This window comes from Nerophis ophidion, linkage group LG18 (assembly GCF_033978795.1).
Source record: "Nerophis ophidion isolate RoL-2023_Sa linkage group LG18, RoL_Noph_v1.0, whole genome shotgun sequence".
NCBI classification, from domain to species: Eukaryota; Metazoa; Chordata; class Actinopteri; order Syngnathiformes; family Syngnathidae; genus Nerophis; species Nerophis ophidion.
In genome coordinates, this window is record NC_084628.1 from 16,675,092 (window position 1) to 16,694,600 (window position 19,509).

The 19,509-nt window shown below is 41.0% G+C and overlaps 1 protein-coding gene across 1 annotated transcript in view; it reads right to left on the bottom strand.

Moving 5' to 3' along the window:
* Positions 1-1,269: 1,269 nt before the first annotated feature.
* nectin3a (nectin cell adhesion molecule 3a) overlaps positions 1,270-19,509 on the bottom strand; it is a 54,158-nt gene continuing 35,918 nt past the window's right edge. Inside the window, exons 4-6 of the mRNA XM_061877341.1 lie at positions 15,827-15,944; positions 12,095-12,246; positions 1,270-5,591 (exon numbers count right to left, since the gene is read on the bottom strand). Of these exons, the coding sequence (XP_061733325.1) occupies positions 4,978-5,591; positions 12,095-12,246; positions 15,827-15,944 (884 nt within the window). The 3' untranslated portion in view covers positions 1,270-4,977. The remainder of the gene's footprint in view (positions 5,592-12,094; positions 12,247-15,826; positions 15,945-19,509) is intronic.

Here is a 19,509-nt window from a genome sequence, read left to right on the forward strand (position 1 = left end):
TTTGTGTTGGTTGGGAAATGACCAAAATTCAATGGTCAAATAAACGTCAGAACCCAACATTGATTAAACGTCGTCAAAAAACATGTTGTTTCAACGTTAGGTTTGAGTTGTTCAACATCAGGACCTAATTCAACAAGTTCTCAACGTTGTTTCAATGTGTTGTGCCTGCTGGGCTGCCATGTAGCCCTCAATGAAAACCAGTTTTACAGCCATGTTAAAGTTAAAGTTAAAGTACCAATGATTGTCACAAACACACTATGTGTGGCGAAATTATTCTCTGCATTTGACCCATCACTCTTGATCACCCCTTGGGAGGTGAGGGGAGCAGTGAGCGGCAGCGGTGGCCGCGCCCGGGAATAATTTTTGGTGATATAACCCCCAATTCCAACCCTTGATGCTGAGTGCATAGCAGGAAGGTAATGGGTCCTATTTTTATAGTCTTTAGTATGACTCGGCCGGGGTTTGAACTCACAACCTACCCATCTCTGGGCGGACACTCTAACCACTAGGCGTTATGCAAAACATAACTGTCCACCGCAGAGGACGGCGGTTCTCAGGAGAATATTTAAAAAGTTGATAATGGCGGATCTTCGCATATCTTTTTAGCATATTGCTGCTAACAAACATACAAAAGCAGTTGAATGCATACAATTCAGTAAAAACATGATAGAATATCAAACAAAAACAGGAGCTACACAAAAACATAGTTTCAAGGATATTTGGTAAAAAAAAAAAAAAGACTAAAGAAGCAGGACTACAATGGCCGATTCACACGTTCTCTAACAATTTATATGAAAAACAGACAATTTTATTTTGAAAATTATAGGTTTTTAAAGCAGCATGAGCATCATAGCACCTGCATTAGCTTTTAGAGCAAGAACTCGTCACAAAAACCAAACCACAAAGCTGCATTTGAGTAAATGTAGCTATTTCAAAGTGGATTTAAGGGGGGTTATTAAGGAATATCATATTCTCAAAGCAGTTTTTTAAAGCAGTCTCGCTCAAGTGAACCGCAAACTATGACTAGTTTAGTTGTTTTTTTTGGTAGAAAATCCTCCTAAATTCTTTTAAAAACAAGCTGGAGTGAAATGATGAGTGGTATACGCTAATGACTTGTCACTAAAGTCAACATTGTGGGCCAGTGCATGAATGGACAAAAAAAAAAAAAAAAGGATGTTAAGTCCCTTAAGTCCGACCTCTTAAGTGGACTCTTCAAATGTCCAAAGTGAGGCTTCATGTCTGGAAGGACAGGCTGAAGACACGCACGGGTGCAATAATGTGGTTTTACTTTATTGCAAACACAACAACAACTGACACACGTTCATCTCCGCTTCCTGTGAGACCGCCATCATCCCGTACAAAAAGTTCATGGGTCGAGAACAACACTAAATGCTCCATATTCGTCAAACAGGGTCAACTAATACCGTGGTACCTCGGTTCTTATTTGCCAACAGTTTGTCCCGGTTTTCGTACGGCCAAATATTGTGGGTTACAAACGAGTCGTGTTTTCTCAAATTGGAAAAAAAAAAATCCCTGGCCAAGGTAAGACTCAGCTGATCTTTCTACTTTTTTATTCAGCATGACTGCAAAATAATCTACTTTGGGGGCGAATAAAGTTGTGAGTGCCAGCACTTTGATGAAGAAGGTGAGAAACATTGTTCGATTCTAGAAATAACTGGGGTGGGAAAGTACAGGGTGGTGTTAGTGTGGCTCCGCCCCCTCCCATGGTTTCCTCCCACTTTGCTCATCGCCGTCTTTGCCAACAAAAGTCCTGATTAAAGGTAAGTGATGTTAAATATTCATTTAATATATTATCTTTAGAGTACAACATATCATATGACTATTCCCCATTATATGTGTTTTGTTAAAATCCTGAATGGATTGATTGAAATGATTTGTTTTTGGAAATAATTAAGGTCTTATTCAATGAAAACTACAGTCATCCTGAATAGATTTATTAGTAATAAATGAAAGACTGTCTGATATAATGTATCCTGAATTCATGTATTAAAAGTGAATCTGATATTACTAACCCTGAAATATTCAGTAGTACTTCATGAAAAACCACAGTGTCTCATATAATTTGTACGGAATTCATTTATGATTATTAAAAAAAAATGTCTGATATCAGTGCTTCTGAATTCAACGTTATTATTTAATGAAAATTAGTACCTGGTGTCATTCATCCGGAATTAATTATATATCCTTACCCTGTTATTGAATGAAAACCACAGTGTCTGATATCATTCATCCTCAACGTGTTATTATTTGTTAAATTAAATTTACTGAACATCTTACAGGAACATGTTCTTGGATTTTCGTACAATGCAGTTTCTGAATAGACTTTGGAATTATTGAATGAAAACTACAGCACCTGATATCCTTTATCCTCATTTAATCATTTAATAATATTTCTTGAAAACACAGTTTTGGATGATATTTACACAGTGTTTGATATTATTTATCCTGAAATCATCCATATAATTTTATTTAATGAAAGAGCAGAGTAGGATATAATTTACGCTTAATCAATTTAGGTATTGTTGCATGAAAACCACAGTGTCTGAAATCATTTATCCAGAAATGATAATTTCACAGTATTTAATAAAAAACCGGAGTCGGATATAAGTTACCCTGACCTAATTTTAAGGGACTCTGAAAAAGACAAGCGGTAGAAAATGGATTGATGGATGAATGAAAACCTCAGTGTGTGATATCATTTATCCTGAAATTATAATTTTATCATATCTGATGAAAAATCAGAGTTTGATATTATTTACTTCGTCCCAATTTATTTATTATTGTATGAAAACCCGTCGGATATAATTTATCCTAAATTGTATTCATTAAAATTGAATGAAAGCCACACTGTCTGAAATCATTTATCCTGAATGTATTCATTATTATGCAATGAAAACCACAGTGTTTAAAACATTTATCCTGAATTTATTCATTATTTTTGAATGAAAACCAGTGTCTGATATTATTTATGCTAAAATGATCATTTCATAATATTTATTTTTGAATGAAAACCAGTGTCTGATATTATTTATACTAAAATGATAATTTCATAATATTTAATGAAAAAATTATTATTATTGAATGATAATGTCTGAGATCATTTATCCTGAATGTATTCATTATTATTGAATGAAAGCCATAGTGTCTGATATCATTTATCCTGGACTCCTTTTGGATCAATTGATCCATACATCTATCCATCCATTTTCTACCGCTTGTCCCTTTTGGGGTCGCTTGAGCCTATCTCAGCTGCATTCGGGCGGTAGGCGGGGTACACCCTGGACAAGTTGCCACCTCATCGCAGGGCCTGGATCAATTGAATTTACATGATTTCTAATGGCAAAAACGTCCTCGATTTTCGTACGATTTGATTTTGACGGACATTTTTGAAAGGATTACTAACAAAAACCGAGGTACCACTCTCGTATGAATATCAAACAAGTCATACAAAACAAAAAAAGCAATTTTTTTCCCACATCAATGCACAAAAACAAACACCAGCTTATTTACAGGACAATATTTTCTATGATTCTGGCTCGCTTGGTAACTTAACTCGTTACATGCGTCCGTTTAAAAAGCGTATAAGGCGTGTCAATCAACCTTTTGTCTGACTGAACCATTTGAAAACTTTAATATTAAAATGGAAGACGCCTCGAGGAAGACCATCTAAGGCACCGGCTATTTAATCTGTGGTGGAACGTACACGGTAAAGGCTAATGCTAAGCATTATGTACACAGAATGGGTATCAATAACTTAAACTAAAAGTCAGGTTTAAAAACCCTCCGACATTCATCACTTAGTTCAGCTCACAATGTTTTGGGTTTGACGATAGACCCTCCGAGCAGAGAACACGTGCTGCAAATCATTGAGTGCGAGAGGCTAAATTAAGGTTCTTTGAGGCGAGGGCCGCTCCTCGTATGTGGGCTGCGTGTGTGCAGATGTGTGTGTGCGGCCATTGAGGCCAACTGACATTAAAGCTGGTTTATTCCCAGGCGGGGCGGGGTGGGCCGGCATGCGAGGGCGGAGATGGGAAGCACCCACAAGCTGAAAAAAATAAAAAATAAAAACCCCAAGGAGGCAGGAGACGCCTCGTCCGGGACGCACTTCAACACGTGCTTCTTGTGTCTGAGCCCCCCTAAGTGGTGTGGTCTCAAATCCTAAGGAAGAGCGGCGGAAAAAAAGCTCAAATCAAGCGGCGGGCTGTGAGATCAGAATGATGTCAGCGGGTTTGTTGTCGGTGTGAAGAGAGAAAATATACATGTCCTTTTGGGAGGCGCGCACTCTCGACTTGAGACGCTTTTTCACGTCATTTTGTTTGCAGCCGCGGATCACATTTCCAGGGAGCAGCCAAACAGTTCTGTGATCGACGGTGATGTCAGCGGGCTACAATGTTTCCGACGCTTCCCCCTCCTTCTGCGTGGTGTTATTTTCCTTATCCGCCGACGCTGAAAATGGCGGCGCTGTGCGTCGCCGCAGAAGCCCCAAATGATGACAGCTGTGAGCTTCACATCTGCAAGGCGTCGCTTTGATGCCAAATTAAAAGTAGGGAGAAGACAAACAAAACGCGATGATGATCACTCGGTGCTCCAGACGCCAAAATAACCTCGATTTGGTTATCGCGGCCGCTTCTCAGTAGTTGAAACTAAAGCAATACTGAAGTGGAAGGAAGTCCTCTCGCGCTCCCTTTTTCCTGACTTTCCCTTTAACACGCATGAGGAGAGTCTCTTTGAAATGCAGCTTTCCAGCCACTTAAGAGGTTTAAACGCATCACAAACGAGGGGTCTCTACACCTGACCTCCCGCGCTGCGCTTAAAGACAGGTGCACAAACATGAGGCGCCGTCTCCTCCACCGTAAACCCATACAGATCAAATCGTGGAGGCGTCCTGGCTTGTCTGCAGCAAAGGCGTCCTTAAAGGGAAGTGGTTTCCAGTCTTTCTGTCTCTTGATCACGTCCTCAGACGTACCACTCCCTCCGCGAGATGACGGATCCGTCCAAGTGGGAGACGTAGTCGCCGTCTGTGCAATTGTTGTAGCAGTCCTCCGGGATGTATGGCGAGCCGTTCGCTACCGGAGGCCCGCAGGGGTGCATGTTCTGGCCGTGGTAGTGATCGGGGTAGTAGTCCCCCTCCCGGTCGGCCCAGTCGTTCCTATCCTTGCTCTGCGGGACGTGGTCGGGGTAAATGATGTCCCCGCCCAGTTTGGGTTTCAGATCCTGGCTGCCTTTGCTGGCCTTGTCGCCGTACACTTCCTGCAGCTCGTGCGGCTGCAGCACGTCCAGCTGAGACTCCTTCTGCATGTCCGAGGGTCCCAGGTACTGCTTGGTGTAGTAGTCGCCCCGGAAGGTGCGGCGCTGGCGCATGAAGCAGGCTGCGGCCAGGATCAGGACCAGGACCAGGACAAGCACGCCGCCCACAGCTCCACCAATGATAGTGCCCAGGGTGCTGTCTGGCAAAGAGGCCAGGGTCGAGTTGGTGAACGAGGACCTCCGCTGGTCCGCCGCGGTGCCGAGTCCGAAGATGTGGTCTGGCGCGGTGGTGGTGATAGGCCTGGCCGTGGTGGACGGGGGCTCTGCAGTGGGTACAAGCGATGAAAGGATTAAAGGGGTTATATCATGATTTTTTTCAACATGTAAAAACCTCCATGAGGTCTACATAACATGTAATGATGCTTCTTTGGTGAAACATTTTTGTTTTACAGACCTATTTTCAAGGAAGTAAAAAGGAAGGCAAGATTGTTTAATAAATATCTCTGCAATTCCTTCACAGTTTGATTGCATATTTTCAGGACTTACGCAGATCCCAAATACAGTTTTTTCGGCACTACAAGGCGCACCTAAAAACCTCAAATTTTCTCAAAAGCTGACAGTGCGCCTTATAATCCGGGGCGCCTTATATATGGACCAATATTGAGCCACAATAAGCGGTAGAAATGGATGGATGGAGGTCTCGCAACTACGATAAGCAGCCGCCAACTTAATTTTCCCCCGAAGAAGAAGAAGTGCGTTTCTTCTTCTACGCTTCTTCTTCTACAGCCACCAACCTTATTTACCCCCGTAGATGAAGAAGCGCGCGGTGCATGCTGGGATATATGACTGCGGGAGGCGTGACGTTTCTGTGTGTAAAGACCCCAAAACTGCTCCTATTAAGAGACAAGCAAAATAAACATGTAAAGCTCACTTTATTAAGTTATTCCTCATCCTCGAATCCCTCGAATTCTTCTTTTTCAGTGTCTGAATTAAACATGCCACAAGAGGTCTCGCAACTACAGTAAGCAGCCGCCAACCTTATATTCCCCCGTAGAAGAAGCCGCGCGCGGTGCATGCTTGGATATATGACGACTTCGACGAGACGGAGCCGGACATGTTGGATGCCATATTCGCCCAACTGTTTTATTCGAACACTGAAGAAGAAGAATTTGAGGGATTCGTGGATGAGGAATAACTTGATAAAGTGAGCTTTACATGTTTATTTTGTGTGTTGTGTTGTTTGACATTATCGTTTGAGCAAGGTTGAGTTATTGATATATTAATGCTTTGCACTATTTCGAGTGTTACTATATTGTGATTGCACTAACGTTTGATTTACCGTAACAGTATCAGACAGTTTTTACGTGTTTATTGAATCGGGGAAAATAATAAAACAGCTGTTAATTCATTTTGGGAGTGAACGGAGTTGTCAGAACGCTGGTTTGTAATCTATTAATAAAGTTTGACTGACCTATCTGACTGTTTTGTTGACATTCCCTTTAGCGCAGCTCCATCTAAAGGATGCATAACGTAACCCAGTGGTTCTTAACCTTGTTGGAGGTACCGAACCTCACCAGTTTCATACGCGCCTTGACCAAACCCTTTTTTAGTGGAAAATAAAATGTTTTTTTAATTCAAATTCAAGACAAAGTTATATATATTTTTTTACTGGTGCACAAAATGAAGTGTGCATGAACATCACCTTGTTCAAAGAACAAAACCAACACAGTGCATGAACTCACAACAAATTACACACCTGCAAATCAGATGGAATATTATAGGAAACATTGTTTGGAGCTATCCATAATACGCCGATAGGGAAAAGTTTTAATTTACACGATGAGTCGGGTGTGTCTTGACCTCCGCGGCAGAGGCTCTGCCGAACCCCTGAGGCCGACTCACCGAACCCCTAGGGTTCGATCAAACCCAGGTTAAGAACCACTGACGTAACCCCAGCCTCTACTGTAGCATCTATTCTATGCGCCTTATAATGCGGAGCGCCCTATATATGAACAAAGTTTTAAAATAGGCCATTCATTGAAGGTGCGCCTTATGGTTCGGAAAATACGGTACACATAACGAGGAAACATCAGGTAAGCAACGTTGTTTTTTTGCATAGTAGGGTCCCTTTAATAAACGCGACCGGATGATCATAAATGTTACGAGCTGCACTTTATGTTCTGTAACAACTGACAACATTTCTTCGGATTAATTTCCACACACACTATGTTTCGCAGGAGAAGATAATCTGTTAAAAGCTGCACTGCGGAGCAAAAAAAAGGAGGAAATGAACATAAAACACGCTCTACGTTGGAGCACGGGAGACATAAAAGTAGACGAGGAGGTAGAGTCTATTAGCTCCCCCTCCCCCGTCCGCTCTCCCAAAGCCTCCTGCAGGGTCATCAGGTGAGAAGATGAGATGCTGTGATGGATGTGAGGTCCCTGCATATGATTTGGGGCGTGCGGGGGATAGGGGGGCATTTGTGATAGCAGCCAGAGTGACAGAAAAGGGCGGCATACAACAGAAGGTCAAAAGGCCCGTCTCCGTTTTTGACCTCCAGCCTGTGGGGCTAGTAGGAGCCTGATACCGCCACTCCTTCCCTGCAGCAATACATCACGAGCATGGTGCTGTGCTGTATGCATTCTCCATCTTCTGCTCCTTATCAGTCACCATCAAAGCTTCACAGGCCACCTTCTTAAGTTATGCAGGGTTTATTTCTTGTATCTTCCAATTATGCAGAACAGTGATTCTCAAACTTTTTTACACCAAGTACCACCTCATAAAACACTTGGCTCTCCATGTATCACCATAATGACCAACATTAAAATACAGTAGCGTTGTAGGCCTAAGTATTTATTCAAAACAAGGTATAGGTGTAATTTAACAACTATATTTAAGGTTAAACACTTAAATTAAATTAAATTACACACAGTTTGAACAGTAACACTTTGTTTGAATATACACTACTACTTTAATCAAGTGATTATTTGGCATACCACTAATGTACCACAGTTTGTAGAAGTTCCTACTACTTAAGTAAAGGCACACAAGTAAATCAAGGCATTTTTTATTTGAAAACTTAACATTTGAATTTGAGATGTTTGATGATCTAATCCTGCTTTTGGGGCCGATATTTGCCATTTGTAACTGAGCTATACCGCAGCTGTGCCAGGGTTCACACGGCTAATGATTGTACACACGTTCAAAAGTGATGCACGCTCAGTGAGACACGATTACATTTCCATATTCCGTGTTACACACATGCAGGAGGTGCGTGTGCCAAAACACCGGCTCAAACGCGTCTTTTATCCACAGAAACCATAATACTTCTAATATACTAATACAACTAAATAAGTATCATTATCATTGAAACAACTACAGAAAAAAGAATGACACAAAAAGCTAACCGCTAAAGCTTCAATGAAAAGTAGGAGCGATCTATCCAGATATGAATACTATCGATACCTAGTTTAGTATCAGTTTACAACTAGTACTAAAATGATTACCGGTAGATTGATTTTCTTTTACTCTTGTTATTAAAAAATATTTTTTGTTTGGTTTTGTAAATTATTTACAAACTCAGGTAAGTAAGCCTCTATATATACTACAGCAGGGGTCTCAAAAGCGAGACGTTATTTTGCGGCCCGCACCTTAATATGAAAATTTAATGTTGGTACGACCTGCGAGGTTTATATGAATGGCACTTTACAACGTTATATTTGTATACCTTCGATTTTCCCAGGAGACTCCCAATTTTCAGTGCCCCTCCAGGGGTAATTATTCTCCCGAACTTTGCCTTTACAACATTATTAAGGGGGCACCGTGAAGGCACTGCCTTTGAAATCCTCTACAACCTGTACAAATTGCGTGCCAAATTGATCAACAGCCACACAGGTCACACTGAGGGTGGCCGTATAAACAACTTCGACACTGTTACAAATATGCGCCACACTGTGAACCCACACCAAACAAGAATGACAAACACATTTTGGGAGAACATCCGCACTGTGACACAAAACAAACACAACAAAACAAATACCCAGAATCCCATGCTGCCCTGTTTGTCAATCTTGTTTGGTGTGGGTTTACAGTGTGGCGCATATTTTTAACAGTGATAAAGTTGTTTATATGGCTAGCCTTAGTGTGACCTGTATGGCTGTTGATCAATTTGGCACGCAATTTGTACAGGTTGTAGAGGATTTCAAAGGCAGTGCCTTCACGGTGCCCCCTTAATAATGTTGTAAAGGCAAAGTTCGGGAGAATAATTACCCCTGGAGGGGCACTGAAAATTGGGAGTCACTTCCGTAGGCTTGCAGAAGCCACATATAAAATGTGAGTGGGCCGGCACACTGGAGAAGCGGACGAGACGGCAGGTTGTAGAGGACGCTAAAGGCAGTGCCATCTCAGCACGCCCTTATTGTTATTGTCCGGGTGAAAACCGGGAGAATGATTGCCCCGGGAAATTGTCGGGAGGGGCACTGATATTCGTGTGTTTCCCGGAAAGATCGCGAGAGTTGGCAAGTATGTTGCTAGGGCGGGAAAGCCATTCAAAGAAGGTGAAGTCATTAAAAAGTGCATGTTAGTTTTTTCAAGAAATCTTTTCTTGCAGCCCAGCCTCACTCAGTTTCTACATCCAGTGGCCCCCAGGTAAATTGATTTTGAGACCCCTGTACTACAGGAAGGCTTTGAGTGCAAAAAACAAATGATACCAACATTACTGATGTTTTTTTTTGCTTTTGTTTAGTCATTGTGCATAAGGACGTATTGATAAACGGTACGAATGATAATCACTGCAAAACTCCTGATGGTTAGTATTTAAACCCACAGACTGACTGACGGTAATTCGATAAAATTAAAATTATTGAAAAACTGTGATTGATAATTGCAGTTTGATAAACACACAGACTGACTGGCGCCAGCTCGTAAGCTTAAATGCTAACATGAAAACAAGAGACATTAACGTCTTTCCCCATTAAAAAACAACATATCTCAATCTAAACTTATACAAACATGTTGATGACTGAGCAACTAAACTATTCTATTGTGCACAACAAACCTACAAGCTCTGCTTACTTAGAACAGGTGTTTTTACGGTGTGTTCAAGGACCGCTGAACAGAGTAGAATGCCTGCCAGAAATAATAAACAGTAATAACAATTTTTATTTGCTATGCACTTTTGATTTAAATAAATCTGAATGTGCTGCAATACAAACTAAAAAAAAAAAAAGTTCAGCCATGAAAAAGATAGAATACTAACTATCAGTGAAGCATAAGACACACAACATGCAAAATTGTGTGTCTATTTATATCAGTTATTTAAAAAAACATTGGTACTTTTTGAACACATTCAAAGATACCGCAATAATAACCATGTTAATTTTGGTCAGGTTAACTGTAAAATGAACTTTCCATAAACATCCCTAATTGTGCACAAGTCACTTTATCTTATGTAGCATTCGATGCCACAACATTTAACAAGAAAAGCTTTTTAAAAATGTGTTGATCGGGACAAAAATCAGCAACTCTCATGCGGGGCAGCCACCGTGAGTCAGTTTTGCTAATAATGTGATTTGTTTGGCTCAGTTTTTACACGGGATGCTCTTCCTGATGCAACCCTTCAATTAACGAGGCACGGGAAAGCCACCAATTGGAAAATACCAACGTACTGCATGTCATAAACGTAGGCTGTCGTGAAAACTTGGCAAAAAGTCTGCCTTCAGTGGTCCAAAACACAAAAAGATTTGTATTTCCAAACAACATGGAGTATTACGAGTTGCAATTATGCAACGACAAGTCAAGGAACCGTTATCCTGGTATTAACCTTCCTTGTGGGTCGCTGTCGATTGCACCCTGGAGGGACGGGCGGGGGTTAACCTCACGTAGGTTAAGAGCATCTGCGAACACCTAGCTGATCATCTGGGAGAGTAAAAGGCCCAAAACCACAAGGCTTTACATGCGGCCGGGAATGCAAAACAGCAACAGGGGGAGGGGGCTAGCAGGAGGAACTATGGCTGCTGCGCTAGAGAATGGCTATCTCCACCGGGGTGAGAGAAGGAGACGGGGGCCGCAAGTCTTAATATTTGACAAGAGAGGCAAGATAATTGGCCAAGTCTTTCCTGGACGGGATGTCTGTCAGCTGTGCTTTCGTTTGGATGCGAGGACTGGGGCTCGGGCCTGTAAACAGATGGAGCATGACAGTTTTTTTGGGGCTTGTCCAGCTCTTTCCACTCGGCGGTGAGAAACAACGAGTGATCGGTGCGGCCCGGTGGGGAACCCAAAGCAGCGGTCGCTTTGTTTGGAGAAGGATTACAAAGGAGCGAAGGAGGAATGAAAATAAAAAAAAGGCGGTGACGCGGCATTCTCAGGGTCCACACCCCTGACTTTGCAGCAGTGAGCTGAAGCGGCGACGCAGGGCCCGGCACAGGAAGCAGATGTGAATGTCGTAAGTGTCTGCAGACAAGGATTTATCCCCAACGTTTATACAACCACAATCAGGAAAATCTATTTGGATGATCCAGAAAAGTCCACTCTTTGGCCTTCACTCGATGGCACTGACATTTGCGCACGCACGACCGCTGTGAGGGTTACGCAGGAACATTTCACGGCTTATATATACGGCACATTACTCTTCTGCCCTGCAAATCTGTCATTGCGATTCATTACGACTGTGAAACCCGAGCTGCATGGGATATTTTCTATATCAAACAAATACTACGGTTCCAGAACCACAACGCTGGGAAACTCTGCTAGTGATACCCTTCATCTGCCAGATCCGGTCGGGACGGAGCCAAAGTGGACCTGGACCTTAATGTTGGTGGACATTACCTTGCACCCACAGGGACACGTCCTGGCTGCGGAGGCCGACGTCATTGGTCACTTCGCATCGATACACTCCAGAGTCGTTGAGCTGCAGCGGCCGCATAAACATGAACACGTTGCTTACGATCTCAACGCCGTCAGGCATGGGCCCATCCAACCTGTGCACAAACGAAACGACAGGAAACCTTTCATTTCCATAAAGAAGCACCAGCCTAAGCGTACAAACTAGACTACATGCACTTCATGGACAAAAAGTTACAAAAGTCAGGAAATATATTTGGTATAATAACAATTTTAAAGACTCTTTAAAGTCAAAACCGTGGGGCATAAGGTTTCACCGGGCAAGACTCTGCTTCTACTGTCAGGTCGCCATGAGCCTTGTTTTCATATCAGAGGACAACAAAGTGCCACTGGGCCGGAGTTACACTGATGCAGGAACCATTTGGAATCTTTTATTTATAGCCGTCAAGAGTCTTCCTGATTCAACAGATCCAGTGTCAAGTTGGGCTGTCAGGGTCACTTTATTTGGCTCCCGAGTATAGCCCTTTTGGTATTTATCTTTAAAAGACAGCATTTCTCTGCCTTTTTTACATGCTGCTTTTTTAGATTTACTTTAGAGTAGTCAGTGTAGAGCTTTCAATTAACATAAGTCAACACACAGCCAATTATTGTCTAAATAGCTAGCAACACAAGTGAGTAGCTAGATAGCTGTTTTGTCTAAAGTCATGGTCTGGGTCTGCACGAGTGCTGCCGACAACGGGGAGCTACGGTTCAATGGGAACACATTAATTTCAAAATGTAAAAGGCAAATCTGTTCCTTAAATTAACATCTTTCCGAGAGATACTTTAAAGCAGTGGTTCTCAAACCTCACCTCAGAACACACTTGACTCTCCAAGTACCACCATAATGACCAACATTAAAACACAGTAGCGTAGTAGGCCTGAATATTCATTAAAACAAGGCAGATGTTTTATTTAACCAGTATATTAATATTTTGGTTACACTGTAACATTAAACCGAGTTTGAACACTAATACTGTGAATTAATATTTAATTAGGTGGTTCTGTGGCGTACCACTCGATGGAGCCCGCGTAACACAGTTTGAGAATCACTTCTTTAGATTAGTCAGTGTACAACTTTCCCTTAATACAAGTCAACACACAGCCACCTATTGTCTAAATACTGTAGCTGGCATCACAAGGGATATGCAAGATAATTATATTGCCTGCGACCATGGTCTGGGGCTGCACGAGTGCTGCCGACACTAAGGAGCTGCAGTTCATTGAGGACACATTAATTCCAAAATGCAAATGGTGAAGCGGTTCCTTGTTAAAGATTGGGGCGGCGTGGCTCAGATTGTAGTGCGGCCTTCCAGCAACTTGAGGGTTCCTGGTTCGAATAACAGCTTCAGCCTTCCTAGTCAGGGCCATTGTGTCCTTGGGCAAGACACTTCATCCACTTTTCCCCCAGTGCTGCTCACACTGGTGCACAAATGGGAATGAATGTTTGGGGGTGGTCGGAGGGGCTGTAGGTGCAAATTTCCAGCCACGCTTCCGTCGGTCTACCCCAGGGCAGCTGTGGCTACAAATATGTGTGAATACGTGAGAGAATGAGTGATAGGCTCTCAGTTCTCTCTGTTAAGTGCTTTGAGTGTCAAAAAAATCGCTATATAAATCCAATCTATTATCATCATTATCATTATATACTTTAGAGTAGTCAGTGTACAGCTTCCACTTTAAATAAGCCAACACACAGTCAGCTATTATCTAAGGTAGTGGTTCTCAAACTTTTTTCAGTGCTGTACCCCCCGGTGAAAATTTGTTCTCTCTGTTAAGTGCTTTGAGTGTCAAAAAAATCGCTATATAAATCCAATCTATTATCATCATTATCATTATATACTTTAGAGTAGTCAGTGTACAGCTTCCACTTTAAATAAGCCAGCACACAGTCAGCTATTATCTAAGGCAGTGGTTCTCAAACTTTTTTCAGTGCTGTACCCCCGGTGAAAATTTTTTCAATTCAAGTACCCCCTAATCAAAGCACATCATTTTTGGTTGAAAAAAAGAGATAAAGAAGTAAAATACAGCACTATGTCATCAGTTTCTTATTTTTTTAATTGTATAACAGTGCAAAATATTGCTCATTTGTAGTGGTCTTTCTTGAATTATTTGGAAAAAAATATATAAGAAATAATTAAAAACTTGTTGAAAAATAAACAAGTGATTTAATTATAAATAAAGATTTCTACACATAGAAGTAATCATCAACTTAAAGTGCCCTCTTTGGGATTGTAATAAAGATCTATCTGGATTCATCAACTTAATTCTAAACATTTCTTCACAAAAAAAGAAATCTTTAACATCAATATTTAGGGAACATGTCCAGAAAAAATCTAGCTGTCAACACCGAATATTGAACTGTTGCATTTCTTTTCACAGTTTACGAACTTTCATTCATATTTTGTTGAAGTATTATTCAATAAACATATTTATAAAGGATTTTTGAATTGTTGCTATTTTTAGAATACTTTTTAAAAATCTCACATACCCCTTGGCATACCTTCAAGTACCCCCAGGGGTACGCGTACCCCCATTTGAGAACCACTGATCTAAGGCACCAACAACACAACGTAGTGGCGAGGGGTGGGGGTATTTTCTTGATGTGGTGCTGCACGAGAGCTGCCGAGACTGGGGAGCTGAGGTTCATTGACAGTACACAAAAATACCAACATGCATTGTGCCTTGTCCGCACATCATTGTGCCTTGCCGGCACTCAAGCATGGTGGTGGTATTTTCATGATCTGGGGCTATATTAGTGCTGTCGACACAAGGGAGCCTTGGTTCATTGAGAGGACATGAATTCCACCATGCAGTGGGACATTGAGAAGCAAAACATGCTCCTTTTCCTTGTAAAAAACCGTTTCTAAAGATATACTTTATAGTAGTCAGCATAAAGCCTCCACAAAAAAATAAGTCCACACACAGCCATTTTTGTCCAGATTGCTGGCAACGCAATTGAGTAGCAAGATAATTGTGTCTTGCCTACAGTTAAGCATTGTGGTGATATTGCCATGATCTGGGGCTGCATGAGTGCTGTCAACACAAGAGAGCTGCAGTTCACAGAGTGGAAACATTAATTCCAGCTATTTCAAAAATAGATATTGTGCTTTGACACATTTTCACTGGATTTGAACTCCATATTGCAATACAAGCTGTACACTGACTCCTCTAAAGCAGGGGTCTTCAACATTTTTGGGGCAGAGAACCCCTTTACTGAAAATTAGTTTTAAATCAAACTTGTTATTGTGCTATATTAAGATATTCAAATAAAAAGGCAGCGAGAACACATTGCTAGCTATCTTAAATCCCGGCATAAATATACTGTAATAATGGAATTTTTTATTCAATGTCTTGATTTTAAACCTGCAATGTACAGTGAGTAGGGTGGCTATTCCACTACCATTCATAAACTAATGTGCATTAAAGGCATTTAAATTTTGAACAAAAACTGCAGTGGGATTACAAATAAATATATTTAAAAAAAAATGTAACTCAACATAACATTTCACGACTCCCCTGCAATACCTCTGCAGTCCCCTAGGGATCACGGATGCCGCTATACAAAACATCCGCGTTTAATTCATCTATTAAGAAACTGGAGTAAAATGCTTGCTGAAATCTAAGAGGTGTGAGATAATCTAATACGTAGGATGTTATTTTGGGAGGTGGTATACTGACCTGACCCACGTGTACTGACGGGCAGGGGGATTGGCCTGGCCGTCACAGATGAACCTCACATTTGCTTGCCCGGCATACCAGTTTTTCTCCACTTCTGTTATTGAGACCATCGGTGCAACTGTGGAACAGAGCGAAACAAAAGGTTGCTTGAGAAGCTACAACAATAGGCGGGTTATGCCGACCAAAGCATATTGTATTTTAACACTTGGGACTATATACTCAATTCGACACAGGCGTTTCCATACCCCGCAAAACAGAGTATGCATTATGTTATATTGCAAGCACTAAAATTTTACTTTTTTATTGTGTTAAAGGAAGCTAATATGAAATAGTGAACCTTCGGTCTGAAAAAAGAAGTTGAGCAGCTAATAAAGTCTACTGCCTGGCAAAAACAAAAACAAGGGAAACAGGAGGTAGCACTAAATGAAGCCAGCACGTGCTACTGTAATAAAACACGGCAAACACTGACTTAGATATCCATTTTTTTTTTCATTTTGATTTCTCTGGAGAACAAATGAGGAACTCATTACTGAACAAAAGGAGGATGCCTCGCCTCGTCTTATCCTCTGACCCCTGTCAGTATTGAAATTGTGCTTCTTTTGCAGTTGAAAACCCCTTTTCTTCTGCCTCAGAGACGATTTATTGAGCTGCACAGCATCATTCCGCCAGTATTAACCTTTGCTTTTCCTGCTTCTCCGCCCACTGGCCCTTAGCACAGTCCTGCTCTGTGTGTTGCTGCTAATATTTGATCCAGACTTTATAAACAGTCTCCAATATCTGGCACTCATACAGTCCTAAAAACATTTGAAAAAATAATTTGTGTTTTTTTTAATGAATAATAGTTTCAAGACCATTGTGTGGCGTTTCATCTATGTCAGGGTATGTTAAACTTAGTTGTTTTGGGGGCCATATTTCCACTTCGGGCCTGGGTCCCACTCAGATAATAACACTGAAAATGTGATTTTACTCTTGATTTTAGTCATATTCGACAATTATATCCAACCTACTTATAGTTTAACAGGATAAACAGTTTGAAATAATATGAAACCATTTGTTAGTTAAACATATTACTAACAAGGCTTAGGTCAGGCTGATGACAAAATAAAACTAATCAAATCTACTTTAAAAGAAGGGACTCATATACGGTTGTTAAAAATAAATGTACATACTATATAACTAAATAATAATATATATATATTATATATATATATATATATATATATATATATATATATATATATATATATATATATATATATATATATATATATATATATATATATATATATATATATATATATATGTTTCTTAAACAAACTGTCAATAAAATGTAAGTGCAAATGAAAATCCAGCTTCACCACTTTAGTCATAAACTTTGCGCATCAGAAACTTGTCTTGGAATTTAGTGCCAGACTTCTTCTGTTTGTTTAACATTGTCATTACTGCCACAAGTGGTGGAAAAGTGTATTACAACTGGGTACTGCTGCAACTTATACGACCACAGCTAGGAAATAGATAACAGTATTTTTCGGTGGCCCTATAGGGAGCGCCTGCGGCCAAACAATGGGCCCTACCATTAAGACACACTGGTCTAGATAATATGTATTTGATATGCTTTGGTGTAAATTTTGGCGTACATTTTGCTCCACAGTCACATTTATTACCCATCCACTTTATTTTTATAAATGTGTTCAATATCTGGCACTCATACATTCCTAAAAACATTACATTTGAAAAAAGCTAAGGACCGGGAAGCCAGACGTCTTCCTTTAATATTAGTCTTATTCTATAAGTTCCGGAGAGCAAGCGTCCTCCACAGTAGACATTGATTCTGGTCTATTCTATGTATTTTGTCGGAATTACAAGAGCACTCTGCTGTTTTTAAGAACCTCCTGCAAAAAAGCAAGTCAAAAAATGTCTCTATGACAACAATCTATGGTTTTAAGAATCTGCTGCAAAAATAGGAGTCTCTCACAAGCTTTTTTTAAACATACTCGCGGGCCACCAGTTGAATAGCACAAATGATGAAAAAGAAGAGAGGACCTAAAATCAAAACTCGAGGAATACTACTAGTATAAGGAAAAAGGTTGAACAAATGACTACTGACTGCATCTGAAGTAAAAAACAGGACAAATTAACAGCTTAGTTTAAAAAAAAAATGTAACTGCCAAAAAAGGAGAGAATTTAAAGGGGTTCCCGGAGGAATGCCTCACCTGTGTAAATCACAACTTTAGACCTTAGTGTTCTTTGTTTGCTAGCAAGGTTAATATGTTAATAGATGGATCTGTTTACAGTTCTCCAAGCTCTCCTATAAAACAGGGGCACTCTTGTGTTTTACGAATTTGCTACAAAAATGTCTGTCTCCCAACTTTTAAACTGAACTCTGGGGGCCGGTATGGTGTCCCCTGATCTAGGTGGAGACAATGTCTGTCTCCCAACTTTTAAACTGAACTGTGGGGGCCGGTATGGTGTTCCCTGATATAGGTGGAGACATTTTTATTTTATTTTAAATTTGTGCAGGTCTCAAGGAACAGTGATCAACTTTAGTTGTAAGCACATCAGCCTCAAAGGCTGGAGATCCGGGTTGAAGTCTCTGTATGTGTACTTTTCATGTTTCCCATGTGTGCTTGGGTCTTCTCCAAGTGCAGTCATTCCTCCTCAAATATTGTGTCTTCACTCCATCGCATAATTATTTTTCTTTTAAGCATATTCTACATATTTTGGTCAAAATTTGGTGTAAAAAATTAGTTTTATTTATGTCCTACATGTATTACAGAGCAGGGCAGCACGGTGGAAGAGAGGTTAGTGCGTCTGCCTCACAATACGAAGGTCCTAGGTTGGATCCTGCGCTTGGGATCGTTCTGTGTGGAGTTTGCATGTTCTCCCCGTGACTGTGTGGGTTCCCTCCGGGTACTCCGGCTTCCTCCCACCTTCAAAGACATGCACCTGGGGATAGGTTGATTGACTACACTAAATTGGCCCTAGTGTGTGAATGTGAGTGTGAATGTTGTCTGTCAATCTGTGTTGGCCCTGTGATGAGGTGGCGACTTCTCCAGGGTGTACACCGCCTTCCGCCCGAATGCAGCTGATATAGGCTCCAGCACACCCCGCGACCTCGAACGGGACAAGTGGCATAAAATGGATGGATGGATGTATTACAGAGCAGTTTTTGTCTTTTTATGTAGTGGTGATTGATACAGGTAGTCATCAAGCAGGACTTCTGTTTCCAGATTAAGAGTGAAGACTGCTAACAACACGGCGGTTCACTTTGCTAACTATCTTTGCCACGACAATCAAGTTCACAAACTTTTGGCAGAACAACATTTTAACACACTTCATCTTCGACTCGAGACACATCAGGACTCGATGGGACTTGGTGCGCCACCGAATGCTAACAAAACGGCTATCAGCTTTCAGCAGCTGATGCTAAGTGGAGATGAACTCTGTTGATTCAAGTATGCACTTCATCTTCAAAATCAGTAGTACAGCTCCATATGACATTGGGGAGCCTTGTGGATGTGAAATGACAACGCACGTGACGCAATGCTAACAACATGGAGTGCTAACAACACAGCCAATGCTACTGTAAAGTTGACCAAGTTTTTGCAAAAGAAAAAACGCCCATGATTTCAGCACATCAAAGCTTAGTTTTAATTGAGAGAAATAATCCAGGATTTTTTGGT